Source organism: Coffea arabica, chromosome 2e (assembly GCF_036785885.1).
Source record: "Coffea arabica cultivar ET-39 chromosome 2e, Coffea Arabica ET-39 HiFi, whole genome shotgun sequence".
NCBI lineage: Eukaryota > Viridiplantae > Streptophyta > Magnoliopsida > Gentianales > Rubiaceae > Coffea > Coffea arabica.
Window position 1 is genome coordinate 32216297 of NC_092313.1, and position 18968 is coordinate 32235264.

The window sequence follows — 18968 nt, forward strand, 5'->3', positions numbered from 1 at the left end:
ACAAGATTTTTGCTTGTATTTTTGGAAGACTCTTGCTTTTCCTTCTTGTTTTTAAGTATCTTGCACTCGGACTTGTAATGTTCCTCTTTAAGCATTGTCCCTTCTTCCTTTTCTTGGACTGGTTCTTGGGTTGTTGGCCCTTCTTGCTTCTTTGAGACTTCTTAATTTGTTCCTCTTCAATCACATGCACTTTTGAAATAGAATCTTTGTTCTCTTTAAAGATTTGAGTACCCTTATTTTCTTGCATGCGAATTTTCTCTTCTACTTGAAGAGATTTAGCAAGCATCTCAAGAGAGATATCCTTTTTCTTATATTTGAAGTCTCTCTTTAAATCTTTCCAAGAATGTGATAATTTATCTATTATAGAGCAAACAATAATGGTTTCATCCATGTGCACATTGTGTTATGTGAAGTGATTAAGAAACCTTTCAATTTCACCAAACTGCTCCATAACAGATCTATTATTTATCATTTTATAATTATTAAAAGATGAGACAAGAAACTTCTTACTTGTAGTATCTTTTTGCATGTATTTTGATCGGTTGCAATTTTATCATTTATTTTATTATTAATTTTCCATATTACCTGACTTGATGTGGATTAATTATTAGATTCTACTCACTTTTCGTAATTTACATTTATTTCAGGGAGTAGAACAAAAATATCACAATCAAAACCAATTTGATAGTCATCGGGAAAGAGTTCAAGTAGCAGGCGTCCAGGGATATTTTTGGAATATCAAGATGCGACCCTTTCTGGTAATTTGCGGAAGACAGCATAAAAGAAGAGAAAGGAACATAGGGCACGGGGGCTTCTTCCTCTCCGGAAGGAGAGCCGCCGCGCAGGAGATACGAAATAGAAATTGCAGAGGAAAAAGCCCTATCTTTAGCTTAGCTTTTGATTCTTGTCTCTTTTAGCTTCACTTTGACTTTTCTTCTCAACTTTTAGTTGCTTTTCTCCACGCACGTCAGGGGTAGAGATTTAGCCTTGGACTTTTCCTTTCATCTAGAGTTTCTTTTCTTTTCTTTTCTTTTCGGTAGGAGTAGACAAGGGATGAGTTAAATCCCTTTGTCTAGTCAAGGAACAACGGAGGATTTGATTCGTCTGAAAATTGTGAGATCGATTTAATTTTATATTTTTTTTATTTATTGGTATTCGCATATCCCTTGATTGCAGTATTTATGATTATTTAATTAATTATTTGTTTTGGATCCGGATAATTAGTTAGTTTGAAAATCTATTGTGAATTAGGGTATTAAATTCGTAATTGTTTAATTGTCTTGAATTAGTGACAACTGGCATGATTAGATTTGTGTCAGAGGAATATGCGGCCTAATCTGAAATAATCCTGGTAGTGCGTTATTTGTTTAGAATAGAACTCCTCTAAACGCAAGGCAATTGAGGAATTAAATCTTACGGGCGTACGTAGGATTATTTCTCAATTAGAGCAGTAATTAACGGGCGTACCTTAATCACCGACACAGTAAGGAGGGGTTGACTGCCATCGCTTGTTTGACAGTTATAACCTATTTATTAGTAAATAATTGGAATTGCCTTTGCATCGATGATCAATTAGGTGAACCATTGATGAAGTTATTTCTTGGCTAGATTCTTAATTATCACTCGTTTGATTTTAGTAGATTATTATTTAATTTTTAGTAACTTCTTAGATTTTCTTTATTTGTTATCTTCTGCACAAAAACACTCCCTGAATACTGTGAATTTGAAAAGAAACAGTTACACCCAGTCCTTGTGGATTCGACCATACTTACCACTATTTACAAAAATTAACTTTAACTGAGCAGGTTTTTATTATTGCACAGGCCTGACAACCTGTCAATTTTTGGCGCCATTGCCGGGGACTGGTGCCAAATTAATTTGTTTCTTTTTGAGTTCATTTTTTTATTTATTTTTTTCTTATTTTTTTATAAAGTTTATGGCTACTAACATTCCGTATTTTGATGATAGACTGGACTTTATTCTTGAATGGGGTTATGAGACTCGTGTTTTTCCTAATGATCAATGGACTGTTGTAAATTGTGGAACTTATTTTGCCTCAGATTATTCAACCGACACATGCCCCGCATTTCAAGATAATCTAAGTGCTCCAATTGATACTTTTGGAGATTTTCCACCTCGATTTCAAACGTGGTATGATCCTTACCCAAACAGGTATGATCAAGGATGGTGGGATAATTTTAATTTTAATTATGCGACCAGATCAATGGATTTTCAACAGCAAGAGTCTCAACAACCATCATCTATGTCAGGTATGTCTCTTGAAGAAATGATTGAATTATTTGCTACTAATACATATCGATTTCATCAGGAAACACAAGCGAGCATTAGTAACCTGGCGGATCAAATACATCTATTGACATTCAGATAACGCGATTAACTTCTCACCTTGAAGAATTGCCCTCACAGACCAACATTAACCTTGGGGAAGATGAGAGTGCAATTATCCAGTCAAATGACATGGAACTGCAAGAGTTTCAAGGAGACGAATCTAAAGATGCAGTTGAAAATGAAGTTGATGTGCAAAAAATGAGCCCCCAATATCAATCCGTCCAAGTGAATGAATCCAGTGAACAACCTCCAAATGCGGTGACATCTCCTTAATTCCTTAATCAATATTCTCTTGACTCTTAATTTTCAATTCCTGTTAATGAAATTGATTTTATTATATCAGAAAATTTTGAATTTCATGACAGGAATAAATTAAGAGTGACGGTGGCAAAATATCTTGAACCGATAAATGCATGTGATGGAGGAGTGAATGGAGAATGTAAATAATCGTTGACTTGTTTGGCGCCACTTACTAGTCCATGGAAGCCCGTAGCTCGTGTGCCTAAGGATTACTCTATTTACGAGGGCTATCAGGACTATATAGAGAATGAAACATTAAGACGAGCCACAAGATTTTATCCTCTCTGAACAAACATGACAATGTCTAGCCAAAGACATTAAAGAAAGGCGCTCATTAGGAGGTAACCAAATTTCTTTAAGTTATTTGTTCAATTTTGTTTGATAGTTTGAACATGTTTTTTCGTGAATTTGACTGATTTTTTGCTTCAATTTTTGTTTTTAATGATTCATAGGCATCCCTTTGACATGACGTGCCCGCGTCAACTGGGCACGTGGCACAGTGCGGTTTCCTGGTGCTTAGTAAAAAGGGTTTCGATCCTCTTGACGTGCCCGCGTCAAGTCCCATGAAGAGCTCATGGTCAGAGAGCTCTCTTGTCCTCATGACGTGCCCGCGTCAAGTAACCTGAAGAGCTCCTCATTCCGTGTCCTCATGTCGTGCCCGCGTCATGTTCGCAGGAAAGGTAAGTATTCAAACTTTGAGAAAATTTTTTTATTTTCTTTTAATATCTAATTTTGAAATTTGAAAGTGAATTTTATTCATAATATTGAGAAAAGAAAAAAGATAAAAAAATTCCAAAGAAAAGTTTTTAAAAAAAATTAAAAAAAAAACTCAAAGAAAAAACCAAAAACTATTTTGTTTTTCTTTTTCTTTCTTTTCTTTTCTTTCTTTCTTTCTTTCTTTCCCTTTTCTTCCTCTTCTCCCTTGCTGCCCTTGTTTCCCTTTCCTTTTCACTCTTTTGGCCGAAACCCTTCACCGCCGCCCCTCCATCCGAACTCCATCGCCACCACCTCGCGCGACCAGTGTCGCGCCGCACGCCTACCACCAGCGTCGTCGAGTCCAGCCCTCCATCGCTGTCGACGTTCACGCCAGTGCGCTGCCCGTAGCCGCGAGCACCACGCAACGGCGTTCACCGCCACCGTCTCCATCCACAGCTCGCCGCGCCTCCAAGCCTCGCGTCCGCCTCCATCACCCACCATCGCGTGCCTGTCTCACTTCAACAGTTGCACGGCCCCGAATCGCGCCACCAGCTCCCTCCGCCTTCTCTTCACTACTCCACACGCGTACCCAGCAAGCATTCACAGCTGCCAAGCCCCCTCTGTCACACGCCGCCTTCTCCAACCGTGACGCATGCCGAGTTCTTCTCCCTCTTGTGACGCTTGTGCTCCACCACCTCTCCTCTTTTCGTTGCCATGTTCACCATCTCTACTTGTCAAATTTTTGACAGAGTCTTGCATTTGTTGGTTGAAATGAGTTATGATGTCTCAGAACTTGGGCGCGTACTTCCACTACATCGATTTCCCTCCACCGTCCCTGCCTACCCCGTAGCCACTCGAGAGGGAAGTTTCGTTGTTCTCTTCGCTTTAATTGCTTTAATCTCTTCATTGAAGACAATGTAGGATCTAAGTGTGGGGGGAATCAGACAGCTGTGCTGGTTTTTTCTAGTTTTTAGTTTTCAGATGTTCTTCTTTTATTTTTAGTTTGTTATTTGTCTAGTCTTCTTTTACTTTCTTTTTTTTATGAATACCAAAGTTTGATGTTGGATTGTTGACTCTATTTCTACTATTGCCAAGTTTTAATAATAAAAGTGTATCAAGTTAATGTGGTTGAGTCCAAGAACATCTCTTTGGTGAATATCGGTGATTGTTTGACTCTTATGATTTTTCGTTAACTTTTCTACGTATAGGGAATGATTGTTGACATTTTCATGTGAATTGGTCCGATTATTAATCTTAATTCTCCATATTTGGAAAAAATGAGGCTAGCTGCTTTTTCTTTGTGATATTGTGAGATATTGTGTTATCTGGCTATGAAATAAAGTTGACTGTACTCCGCTATTTGGTACTACTGAATAACCCGGGATTTTTACCTAAAGTGTCGATTCTCGCGTCAAAAAGTAATAATTTCTATGAGTACGTGGTCGTATAGCGATAGGAGCCGAGTAACTGGGCTCCTTCATCTGACAAATGTTGGAGTTCTCGTCAAAAGGCTCCGATGGTTAGAGACTAAGTCTTTTGTGCTATTGAAAAAAAAATAAATAAATAAATAACGAAAAAAAAGAAGTGAAAGTTGTGTTAATGTGTGATAAAAATCAGCTTGCCGATTTATGGATTTAATGTTGAGATTTTGATTAATAGTTGGACCATTCGCTGATAAATGTTGAGTGACCACTCCTTTTTCTTAGATTAGTTAACCTGAAATTAGAAGAGTTTATGGTTTAGAACCTAACCGAAGTGATGTTTCTTGGACTTGACCATTGATGCTTGATTATTATTTTTCTTGGTATCTTGGCAATTTTGGTGGATAGAGCAATAGCCACTATCAAATGTTGGTGTTTGTTTGTGGTTCTCATACTTGAGGACAAGCATGGTTTAGGTGTGGGGGAAATTGATCGGTTGCAATTTTATCATTTATTTTATTATTAATTTCCCCTATTACCTGACTTGATATGGATTAATTATTAGATTCTACTCACTTTTCATAATTTACATTTATTTCAGGGAGTAAAACAAAAATATCACAATCAAAACCAATTTGATAGTCATCGGGAAAGAGTTCAAGTAGCAGGCGTCCAGGGATATTTTTGGAATATCAAGATGTGACCCTCTCTGGTAATTTGCGGAAGACAACATAAAAGAAGAGAAAGGAACATAGGGCACGGGGGCTTCTTCCTCTCCGGAAGGAGAGCCGCCGCACAGGAGATACGAAATAGAAATTGCAGAGGAAAAAGCACTATCTTTAGCTTAGCTTTTGATTCTTGTCTCTTTTAGCTTCACTTTGACTTTTCTTCTTAGCTTTTAGTTGCTTTTCTCCACGCATGTCAGGGGTAGAGATTTAGCCTTGGATTTTTCCTTTCATTTGGAGTTTCTTTTCTTTTCTTTTTGGTAGGAGTAGACAAGGGATGAGTTAAATCCCTTTGTCTAGTCAAGAAATAACGGAGGATTTGATTCGCCTGAAAATTGTGAGATCGATTTAATTTTATCTTTTCTTTTATTTATTGGTATTCGCATATCCCTTGATTCCAGTATTTATGATTATTTAATTAATTATTTGTCTTGGATCCGGATAATTAGTTAGTTTGATAATCTATTGTGAATTAGGGTATTAAATTCGTAATTGTTTAATTGCTTTGAATTAGTGACAACTGGCATGATTAGATTTGTGTCAGAGGAATACGCGGCCTACTCTGAAATAACCTTGGTAGTGCGTTATTTGGTTAGAATAGGGCTCCTCTAAACGTAAGGCAATTGGGGAATTAAATCTTACGGGTGTACCTAAGATTATTTCTCAATTAGAGTAGTGATTAACGGACGTACCTTAATCACCGATACAGTAAGGAGGGGTTGACTGCCATCGCTTGTTTGACAGTTATAACCTATTTATTAGTAAATAATTGGAATTGCCTTTGCATCGATGATCAATTAGGTGAACCATTGCTGAAGTTATTTCTTGGTTAGATTCTTAATTATCACTCGTTTGATTTTAGTAGATTGTTATTTAATTTTTAGTAACTTCTTAGATTTTCTTTGTTTGTTATCTTCTGCACAAAAACACCCCCTGATTACTGTGAATTTGAAAAGAAATAGTTACACCCAATCCCTGTGGATTCGACCCCGCTTACCACTATTTACAAAAATTAACTTTAGCTGAGGAGGTTTTTATTATTGCACAGGCCTGACAACCTGTCATATTTCAATTCCAAAAGATTCCAAAGTTCCTTGACGGTAGTAATTGAATGGTAGATATCAATTAGGCTGTCACTCATGGTATTGAGTATGTGACCATGACATATTTCAGTGCCGTTCTCCCATTTCTAACGTTTTCGAATGTCTTCAAGAGTTTCTTCCTTGGAATTGATGATCAATGGCTTTGGTGTGGTTAAAACATAAACCACTTGGAATGCAGTGAGAAAGAAATGAACACGTTTTTGCCAAATGAATGAAATTTCCTCCATTAAACCTCTCGAATTTGACAATGTTGGATGCCAACTCTTTCAAGGTACCAGCCATTGTAGAGTATAAAATAAAGTCTAAAGATTGTTGGGAATATTACAATGAACTAGCAAATATTGTGACAAGAATTGGTTTCAAATCGTGATAGAATATCACTTCCTTTTAGACTTTATTTGTTCGATATAAAGTGCAATAATCTTGGACAAATATCCTTTACAATAAGATGAAGTTTGTTTATCTTAAACTCTTGCACAAAGTAAGATAAACCCTCTTGAACTAAGGAGTGCTTTTTGAGAGAATTCAAAGTAGTAGGAAAGTGATTTTATGCAGTTTATCACTCTCTACTTGACTTCTTTATATAGGAAAGATTGTTTAAAAAACAAAAAGAACTTATTTAATACTTGTATAAATAGATTCAAGGTATTGTGTACAAATTCATATACTTTAATTCATGCATCTCATGATCCTATGATCAAAGACATGAATCTATCCTTACATTCAAGGATCTTCACATATATGAATATATATACATTCAAATTCATGAATGAATATACATTTATTATAATATATGTACAATTTGAAATCATTCATAATACAATACATGTATGTACATCAAAGACATGAATGAATATACATTTATTAGAATGTATGTACAATTTAGAATCATTCATAATACAATACATGTACGTACACCATACAAATTTTGAAAAATTTCCAACAGTTTGAATGGAAAGAAAATAGAGGAAAAGAAATGATTTGTGAAAATTTTTTAGTAAGTTCTTAAAAAAGAAAATTTAATTACACAAAAAAAGTTCTTAAAAAAGAGAGAGAAATGTAAATGGAAGTTGTTCATAACCCTTAAACACGCACAATCTTTTCCTAACATTGATCGATGAAACTGAAGGAAACCTAATTCTAAACAGTCTAACAACTTATTATATAATATCATGTAGTCCTTCATAAATTATTCAATTCAAAAAGGGTACCATCTAATTAGTTCAATATTCATTGAAGATAACTCAACTCCAAGATACCCATCCTTGCATGTGACTGCCAGCATTGACCAATTAGTTGTTTAGGGAGACATTGTGTGGACCATGAGAATTTTTCAAGATGTAGGCACAATATCGTGAAAGCAGAGTATTTTTCGAATTTTAAGGAGAGACAATTGTAAGAAAAACTGAAAATTTTGTTAAAAATTTAGAGCCTATTCTTTAAATTTGCAGGGGAGTGGGGGAGGAAGGCTATTGCCCACCCTCATTGAATCATGGCTCCAAACCCAAGTCTGAGTAAGCTAAGATACACTGGCAACTAAATATTTCTAGGGTAAATTATATATAACCCTCCTATGATTTTGCATAATGTTAGATAATCTCTTTAAGGTTTCAAAATAGTCACATAACTCCCCTATAGTTTTATGTAAAATGAAAATGGACAGAATGCACAATCAGTTACGGGTGATTATATCAAACACACTCCAAAAGTGCATGTGATCAAATCATAATGTCCATTAAGCTCCTATGTCTTGCATAAAATGTCCACTTTACTCTCTTATAGTCTTTGCATTTATCCACATAATTCCCTTGTGGTTTTATATAAAGTGGTTAAGCTGCTATTTGATTTAGCATTTGAGTAAAGGCACTATTGGCATTTCAATTTACGATATTACATAGTCTGTTTTCCATCAATTGTCACTGTACGTGAAATCATAGGAGGGTAAAGTTGATATTTTAAAATATTAAGGAGTCATATGGCAATAGATGAAATCACATGTGATTATTTGTAATCTACCCATATATCTATCAAGTCATCTACTACAACATGTGGCTTCATAGAAATCGAGGATTGCATATTTAAGCGTGTGGTCCATAATCATCCCAAACATTTTTTTCCTTAAGATAAATAGTTATAGACTCTTAAGGTGATACACAAATAAATTCCTTACCTTTGTTAAATAAAAATAACCTACAGTTTTAGAAGATGGGAGAATATTATATTTGGACCCATCCAAGAATTAAGATTTTTCTGGAGATGTTGTTGAGACTATACATTGACGAATGGAATGGAGGAATGATTGTTCTGGATTTTTGTCACAGCTTATAGATGGCAAATTAGAAGTCTTAATTGCGATGTTAAACACCCTCTCGTTAGTTGTTTTAATTTGCAAGGTGATATGTTCTTTATCTGTTCAAGTTTTGAAGACGAAATAGATTACATATATATTTTGTTTGCCAAGTTATGTCTTTAACTTGATTCCATTGAAGCCTACGGAGAATTAGTTGAGTAAATGTAGTAGAGAAATCCTTTTGAGCACATATCGTGGGATCTATTGTTTTTTGTTTTTTTTTTTGTTTTTGATAAAAAGGAAGTCAGTATTGTTAATAAACTAGTTGGAAATCATCCAGCATAATTTGTTTAACAAAGTAATTTGCATTAATGGCAGAAAATACATTGAGAATGTCACAGATATATTTGATCTGAAAAATCATTAGATTTAACAGAGTTACAAAATAAAAAATATTACACTGTAAATCACGAATTATCAAATCTGACCAATTGAACGAGTTGCTCCGTAAAAATCTATGCATGTCTATTCTCTCAAATCTGCTATTCAGTTAGTTCAAGTTCAAAATTGATGTTGACATCTGACGAGAAAAACCAACAAAAATTAGATTTAACATGTAGATTTGAAAAAACTTTTAGATCTAAGAAAAAATGACAAAAGCTAAACAAAATTCTCACTAGCATAGTCTAGAAGAGAAAAACTGTCACTAAAATACATTAGCAGAGACTTTATTAAATAAAAAGTAAGAACAAAGGCAGAGAAAAGGAGATCTTGGCCCCGATGGAGGAAGAACAGTATTGTAGGATCTACTTGACACACAAATACACATATACGCAGGTGTACTAGGTACATCAAGTAGCAAATGAATTTCTTGGAAACCTTAGAGAAAAATGCTTGTACATCCTATCAAAATTGTCATTTAACGGTCCTAATTCTCAATTAATTGTGTTTTCTAATATGAGAAGTATCTTCCCAATATTTTACTTGTCGTTTCCTTCATCGAATCTTTTTTATCCGGACAAAGCCGAAATTGCAAAGAATTTGCCTGTGGTACCAGTCCACACAGACATTAACACAACTTGCGTTTAATTATTAGACAATTTAGGACCCGAGTTGGACTAATATTTCAATCATGAATGGCATCAAGTTTGTGTCGCCATAAAGTGTAATTTTTGTTCACATAAAACCGCGTGAAGAAGTATTCGTGATCTCTCCTAGCCTTGTGCTTGGGCTCATTTGACACGCACTAACCGACATCATTTTTTTTTCCTCAAAACTATAAAACTTATTAGTCTGATAATTTGGAATTTGGAATTTGGAATCAAGTTTGGTATCATCACTCCATTGGTTACATTAAAGAAGTATTTTTGCATCTAGGACCATGGGCATGACAACTTTTTCCAGGTATTGATGTCTTCGTCAATTGCAATTGTTATTGAGAGATGAAGCATCATTTGACTTTGGGTACATGGCCAGTCACGACTGCAATTTAGACTTCGTAGTCTTTTTTGTGTTTAGCACTTAAGTTTTTTTTTTTTTTTTTTAGAATTTGAGTCTTTTTCTTTGAATTGAACCCAATAATTGTTACCGAAGAAAGGTCATTTGCAGTGTCCTTTTAGACAATTTTGGTAATTTGATGAGTTAGATTTGGAGGTCATGTTTTAATTTTTGTTTTTTTTTGTCTTGATGACAATTTAGGTGAGATAACTTGGATTTGGAGGTCATATATATATATTTTTTTTAATTTTTGTCTCCTTGGAATCCAGAACTAATAGTTTTCTTTCCTAGTAGTGTGTGCCGGCTATTTTCTATAAATGTTGAAAAGGAAAGATCAAGAATCAGTCACCGAATTTGAAGTTAAATATTTGGTAGACATTTTATTTTATTCGGATGATTGCACTTGGGAGAAAAAAATAAAAACAATCCTTAGTGTAAGAAGTAAAAGATCCTTTATTTTAATCTGCTTCTTCAACTCATTACAAACTGTACCCCTTCCGTTTTATTTTTTAATATAAAAAGTACTCTTCCTTGAAAACGATGATGTTTGGGGGGCATTTAGAAACTAACCACTCTTTGAGAATAGCAACTGGTAGAAATTTTGCTAGAAGTTTACTAGCAACTTCCATGTTCGTTCTCTAATTAAATAAATTCGCCATTGGTCCCAATCTTTTTCTGCAACTTCACTCGTCAATCATTTTTCCTTTCACTATAGCATTCTTCATTACCACCAACTCACCAAAGGCGCAGAAGATCCGTAGAGAAGCTCCGTCTTCAACTTCTGGATTGATCAGCTTGTGAGCCCCAAATCATTTGAAGCAAACTTGTTTTGTCTGCTACGGTGAGTTTCAGTTTCCTTCAACTTCATTGCATATTCAATTTTAAAATATTTCTGTGCAATTCTGTACGACTGATCAAATAAAAAGAAAAGGAAAAAAGATCCTGCACCAATAAATGGGCCATAATACCAGTGAATTTTTTCCATTTTATGTTTCAAATCTGCTTCTCCTCCTCATTACTCTTTTTCTTTTTCAATTTGTATTTTCTAGGTATTGGTGTGCTCTATTATCCATTCCGCGGTCATAAATTAAGAAGCCAACGTGATACTGAATCCTAAAAGCTAGGTTACTTGGTGGTGCTGTTTTCTGATCTGTCGTGTTTTAGGCTGCAAGCTTTTTCTTTCCCGACCTGCGCTTTGGAGATATGGCTGTTGCCTGATAAAAGGTTAGTAATTGGTAAAAGATGCCAATACTGTTGACTTTTTTCTTTTTTCCTTTTTGTCTTGTGGGTGATGTTTGTGCTGGAAATAAACGGCCTCTCATTCTGTATATCTCCAGATGATTCATGTCTAGAAGATTAGTCCAGAAGTAACAGCTTGTAATTTCCGCCCCCTCAACTTTATAGAAAATAATCCTTTGCCTTCTAGAAATTCCCACAGCCGAAAACCATCTATAACTAGGAGTTAGGATTCATTTGTAAGCTTGGGATAAGTCTTCCCTAGCTTATTTGACTTGGTGTCTGTCTAAGTAAGTTAGAGCTTTGGTATTGTGAAGTTGTGCGCTGGTTTGTGTCCCATAGTTGTACTAATCTTTTTTGTTTTTTTTTTTGTCAACGATAACATCTACTCCTACTTTTACTCCTACTCTAACATATTCTAGAGAGGCCTAACTGGTGTTAATATAATCTATTTGGGGGCTTAGTTGGTAAGTGTTGTCTGGAAATTATAACTTGGGCCTATCACTCCGGAAAAATCCACTGGTGAAATTTTATCGGCAGCTTAATTTCCATAATATTAGTGAGATACTTGCAGGGCTGTAAATCGAACCAAATAACTTTGTACTTGGTTTGAACTCGATTCAAGTCAAGCACACTTAAGTTTGTTTGTTTAGGTATCAATTCAAGCCCAAACATGATTTCAAGTTCGAAAATATTAACGAATCAACTAAAGTTTTTCTTCTTCAAATTTTTTTTTTCTTTTCTTTAATCTGATTCTCCAACCCATTACTCAGTTTCTTGCAAATTGTATTTACCAAGGTCATAAGAACCAGCCTGTGTGGCAGCAATTTGCATCATCATTGTACATTATAATTTCTATTCACATAAAAAACCGCGTGAAAAGTGTTCGTCGTCCTTTGTCCCCTTGAGCTTGGTTTCATCTGATAAAGGATTAACTCCAATTTGCACTTCTAAATTTGTTCCATATTATCACTTTGTACCCTATCTTTCAATTTGAGACATTTTGATAGTGGCATTTAGCAAATTAACTGAATAAAGGACGTGCATACCAATGATGATATGCTAAAAGTGGTCAAAGGGAGTAAAAAAAATTGCAGTTGGAACAAAATGATACAGTTTTATTGATTTGCGTGGTCTTTTATTTTATAAATTTTGCCAACAATGTTAAGTGGACAAATTTGGAAGTTAGAGTACAAACTGTCCAAAATTATTTATTAGGGCATAAATTGAAAATGGAGCACAAGTTCAAGGGTGCAAAGTATAATTAGTTTTTTAACAAAATAACCGACCTTATCTATCTTTTTGGCTAAAAATATAAAATTCAGTCTGCTAATATGGAATTTGGAATCCAAGTTTGGTATACATCTCAATCATAAGTGGCATTACATTAAAGAAGTATTGTTGTCATGTTCGATACTTATGTGTGCACTTTGTTTCTTTCTCAGTATTGATGTCTTGATCAATTGCAATTTTTATTGAGTGCTCAAGTGTCACTTGACTATGGGACGCCAGTCACGACTATAATTTAGAATTTGTAATTTTGTGTTTAGCCTTTTTTTTTTTAACTTTGTGTCTTTTTTTTTCGTGTTTATTTGCAACTTAATATTTGTAATTAGTGTTACGATATAGACAAGGGGCCCGAACAGTCATCAGGAAAATTGTTTGGAACAATTTTATGCAAAATATACTTTGTATGCATATGATGTAACTCATTTTTAATAATGTGTAATTATAGAACAAATTTTTATGAATCCTACACATAATGTGAAAAATGATGTACAAGATGAAATCTAAATCTTATATATATTTTTTGTTTTGGCTAAATCTTGGCCATGAATTTTCAGAAACAGTTGCTACCCTATGTCCGTCACAATACTTACCTGCCACACTTTCTTGAATTGCATCCCAAAAGGGTTTCTGAAAAATGATCCAAACAAATAAACACACATAAACCCACAGGAACAATATCAAGAATTTGACATATGAGACAAAGGAAAAGAAATTCTCTTCGATTACTCAAAAGAGGTTGTGGCTACAAAGTACAAAACCCAAAAAGTAGAGGTTTTATATAACTTATGTACCCTACAGACTTGCCCAACTTATTAGTACTCCCAATATGGGATTTGATCCCACATGACCAACTTTAGACTTGCCAACAAAACTACAGAAATAACATGTGGACAGTAAAATAAAACTAACCAATCAACATTAACTTGGTTTATATTTCTACATTGCCTCCCTTAAACCAAACTCCTCTAATTTGGTCATATCCAACATCTTTTTCAACTCGACAAAAATCTTGGTCTTCAATGTCTTAGTGAAAATATCGGCCACTTGCTCTTCAGTTCTGCAATAATCAATTTCAATCTCCCTTTCTTGAACCAACTAACGTATGAAGTGATATTTAATGTCAATATATTTGCTACAGCCATAGAGTACTGGATTCTTGGATAACTTAATTGCTGACTTATTATCACAATAAATTTTCATAAGATCAACCTGCTTGTATTATAGGACACCAAGTATGCGATGTAACCACAAAGATTGAGTAGTACTGTTAGTTGCTGCAATATATTTTGCCTCAATGTAAACAATGCAATCACCTATTACTTCTTCGAACTCTAGGAAAACACTCCAGAAAGAATAAAAAATGCATAACCTGCAGTACTCTTCTTCTCTACCGTATCACCTGCCCAATCACTATCTGTGTAGCCAAAAAATTCAACCGGACCATTTCCTCAATAAAAAATACCATTACTGTGAGTACCTTCAATACATTTCAAAATCCTCTTAGCTGCTTGCAAATGTGACTGATGTGGAACTAACAGTAAAATTGATATCTAGCCTTGTAGAAGTCAAATATCTCAAACTCCCTACCAAACTTTTAAAGTAGGTGGGATTCACATATCCATCAGCACCTTCCTTGGTCAATCTTAATTTTTCTTCAACTGGTGTTATAATTGGCTTTGCTGTATACATTTTGAACTTCTTTAAAATGTCACCTGTATATTTCTTTTGAAATATAAAAATTTCATTGTCAAACTGAAAGATTTCAATTCCCAGAAAATATAACATGAATCTCATATCTATCATCTCAAACTATTTAATCATAGTCTCCTTGAATTTTGCAATCATTTTTGGATTATTTTCTATAAAAATTATATCATCTGCGTACAAGCACACCATAAGAATATCACCATGAGCAGAAATTTTAATATATAAAGTGTGCTCATATTGACACCTCTAAAAATCACGAGTCAGAAAATAAGAATCAATTCTTGTATACCACGGTCTTGGGGCTTGTTTCAATCCATACAAGGCTCTCTTCAATCTATACACCTTATTTTCTTGACTTCTTCTGACAAATCCTACTAGCTGCTCCACATACATGTCTTCATTAAGAACTCCATTCAGAAAACCTGACTTGATATCTATTTGATAAATTCTCCAATTATTTTGAGCAGTTAGAGAAATTATCATACAGATTGTATCAAGCCTGACAATGGGTGCAAACACTTCAAAATAGTCAATCCCAAGTTTCTGCTTGTATGCCTTCACCACTAGTCTCTCCTTTTGTATCTATCAATTTCTCCACTGAATTTAAATTTTGTCTTATATACCCACTTAACTCCAATGGTTTTTTTATCAATTGGAAGGGAAGTAAGTTCCCAAGTGTCATTCTTCTCTATTGCATGGATTTCTTTTTCTATCGCTTTCACCTAACAATCATCATTGGCTGCTTTCTCGTACACAACTGGATTACAATCTGCAAACAAAGCAAAATTGACAATATCTTCGTCAGAAAGAATATAATTTGGTGCAATAACATAATCCTGCAGATGAGCTGGCGTCTGTCGCTGACTTTGGGGACGTCCACTTAACTCAGTTTGTGGACCCTCAGCAATTGGTGATGGTTAAATATCATAATTATCCTCTTGCTGATAATTTAGAGTCGCCTCTGCTGTCTCAAAATCTCTAGTAGACCAATCCCAAAACCTCTTTCATCAAAAGTCACATCTCTACTCACATCATCTCTTTTGTTACAAGATTATACAACCTGTAAGCTCGAGAGATTTCACTATAACCAATAAATACACACTTCTCTTCCTTATCATCAAGTTTTTTTCTTAATTGATCAGGAATGTGGGAATAGGCAATACACCCAAAAATTTTGAGATGATCAACAAATGGTTTTCTACCACTCCAAACTTCTTCAAGAGTTTTTTTGGAAACACTTCTGGTAAGACACCTGTTTAACAGATAAATTCCATAAGAAAGTCCCTCTGCCAAAAATAATTTTGGCATATATTTTAATTTCAATATACACCTTACTATATTTATAACTTTCCTATCTTTCCTCTCCACCACTCCATTTTGTTGGGGAGTGTGCCTGGTAATCAACTGATACTGTATCCCATTTTTCTCAAGAAAATCATCACACATCAAATATTTTTGACCCTTATTTGTTCTCAAAATTTTAATCTAACACCTAATTTGCCTCTCAACAAAAGTCTAAAAAATTTTACAAATATCACAAGCATCAGATTTTTGTTTTAAAAATTACACCCAGGCATTTCTACTAAAATCATCAATAAAGGTAATAAAATACCTATAACCACCATTAGAGAGAACCTCTATGGTGCATATATTTGAATGACTAATTTCTAATGATTTTCTGGCCCTCCATGATTTACCAATCTGAACAGCATCCCTATGTTATTTTTCCAAAACACACATATCACAGATTCTACCAGAATTTTTAATATTAGCCAATTTGTCAAAAAATTCAAACTTTCAAAATTCAAATGATCAAATTGCATATGTCACAACCAATTACTGTCAACTATTATTATACTCGAATAGAAAAAATTGGCAATACTCAAATTTAGTGAAAATAAGCGATTTGAAGTTATTGGTACACTAGCAATCATTCCTATCAAAAAGTGCAACTACTATTTTTGATACGAATATCATATTTTTTTTTTCAGACAACTGGCTCATACTCAATAAATTTTGATGCAACCTAGGAACATAGAAAACATCAAAAATAAAATCAATAGACCCATTTTTCAGACTAATAGGAATTTTTCCTTTATCAATTACTGGTAAAACAGTGTTATTCCCAAATTTAACTTTACCATGGATAGATTCATCAAACTCAACAAATAATTCTTTCTTGTCAAACATATGGTTACTGCAACCCGTATCCAAGTACCATTTATTTTATCAACTACATCAACAGCATTACATGCTAATAATAAAGTTTCAAAATTTTTATTATCATCCTACACTTGATTGTCGACAACATTAGTTTGAAAATTTCTGTCTACATTTTTTCCAAATCTACATTCAAATTGTCTATGACCCAATTTTTCACAATTATAACATTGAACTCTCTCTCCAAAATTATTCTGAAACTTATTTTGATTAAAATTATTTTCTCTGTCAAAACTACTACCTCTGCTTCTACTAGAACCACCTCTAAAGTTGCAGGATTCGATGTACCTCGTCAACCTCTATTATTATTATTGCTACGACCACTTCTATTATTGTAACCACTTCTATTCCTTTGACTAGATTCGCCTTGCTCCTTAACATCATTATTGCCTCTCAAATTCAACTGCACCTGCAACGCCTTCTTTACTATATCCTTCTTTGGGTATCCTTTAATTTTTCATTAATTCTTTGTTCATGCAGAATTAATGACCCATGCAAATCTTTAATATTCAAATCCTCCAAATCTTTCGTTTCATGGATTACAGCTACCACATGATCAAATTTTATGGGTAGGGTATTGAGAATTTTCTCAACAAATGTTCTGTCAGAAAGGTCATATTGATTGAGTTTCTTCTCGTTTTTAATATCTGACAAACGAAAAAAATATAACTCAATCGATTCTGACTTCTCCATCGTTGCAAGTTCAAATTTCCTCTTCAACATCATCAAATTATTTTGCTGAACTCTGTCAATCCCTTTGTATGTTTTGTCCAATATGTCCCAAGCCTCCTTTGCCGTATCAACTGTAGCAATTTTTCCAAAAACTGACATGTCAATTGCTTGATGAATTCGTGACAAAAACCAAACTATCTTTTGCCTTATCATCTTCACTGGCATCCCGAGCAAGTGCAGATTCAATATAACGATGTAATTTACATGCTTTGAGATGGGTTATCATTTGTTTTTGCCAAAATTTGAACTCCGCCTTTGTTTTGAGTTTTTGGACAGAATAAATAATATTGGGATTAAGGTTTGTCATACTTCAATCTAACACAGTTCTGATACCAATTTATAGGATTCAAACAAATAAACACACATAAACCTCCAGAAACAATCTCAAGAATTTACATATGAGGCAAAGGAAAAGAAATTCTCTTCGATTACTCAAAGGAGGTTGTGGCTACAAAGTACAAAACCCAAAAGGCAGAGGTTTTATATAACCTATGTACCCTATAGACTTGCCCAACTTATTAGTACTACCAATATGGGATTTTATCCCATGTGACCAACTTTAGACTTGCCAACAAAACTAGTCAATAAAGAAATGACATCTGGCCAGTAAAATAAAACTAACCAATCAACACTAACTTGGTTTATATTTCTACAACTTTTACGGTGTCCCTTTTGACAATTTTGGTGATGTGATTTGTTGAACTTGGAGGGCATGCTTCCTCTTTCTTTTTTTATTTTTTGAACAATTTTGGTGATCGGATTACATGGAGTGGAGGTCCCCTGTTTTGTCGGAATCCAGGTCTACTGGTTTTCTTTCAAGGATACACAAATATTGGCTTAGCAGTGTGGACGGCTCTCAACATGTTCTGAAAAAGAACAAGAATCAATAGCTAGTAGAATGTTTGTTTTTTCAGATGTTTGCAACTGGGGAAAAAAAGAACAAAAAAAAGAAAGGATGTTGCATTATAAGACGTAAAAGGTACACTTAATCACCGGAGTTAGCTCAGTAGGCAGTGACGAGCTTTTAGAATTCTCTGTATTATCAGATTTTGGATTCGAATTTTTTTGTTTAATACTATTACCAAATAGTAGAATTTTACTGTCATTTAATATGAAAACCACTCTTCCGGGAAAATGATGTATAAGAGCCAAGTTGCTAATTTAGAAACTAACATATCTCTTAAAAATTTTGCTAAAAGATAAGTTGCAATTTGGTAGAAAATTTGCGAAAAGTCAAATAGCAACTTCCATTTTCTTTCTTTAAAAAAAAATTTTGATGTAGATCCCATACTGTATTGGATAAATGCATGAAAGGATAATTTCTTGTCGCTGGTCCTCCTATTTATTACTCGCACCAAAAGCAAGGCAAGTTTACCCAAGGAATTGCTCCATTATCTTCATA

At 34.3% G+C, this 18968-nt stretch overlaps 1 protein-coding gene across 1 annotated transcript; it reads right to left on the minus strand.

Moving 5' to 3' along the window:
- Positions 1-17260: 17260 nt before the first annotated feature.
- Positions 17261-17731, minus strand: LOC140036226 (uncharacterized). The gene has a single exon (XM_072077555.1). It carries the CDS (start codon positions 17729-17731, stop codon positions 17261-17263), a length of 471 nt encoding a protein of 156 aa, XP_071933656.1.
- Positions 17732-18968: the final 1237 nt, after the last annotated feature.

What these genes read in the sequence shown, in the direction of transcription:
- LOC140036226 (XM_072077555.1), bottom strand. Translation starts at nt 17,731, where the DNA reads ATGCCAGTGAAGATGATAAGGCAAAAGATAGTTTGGTTTTTGTCACGA.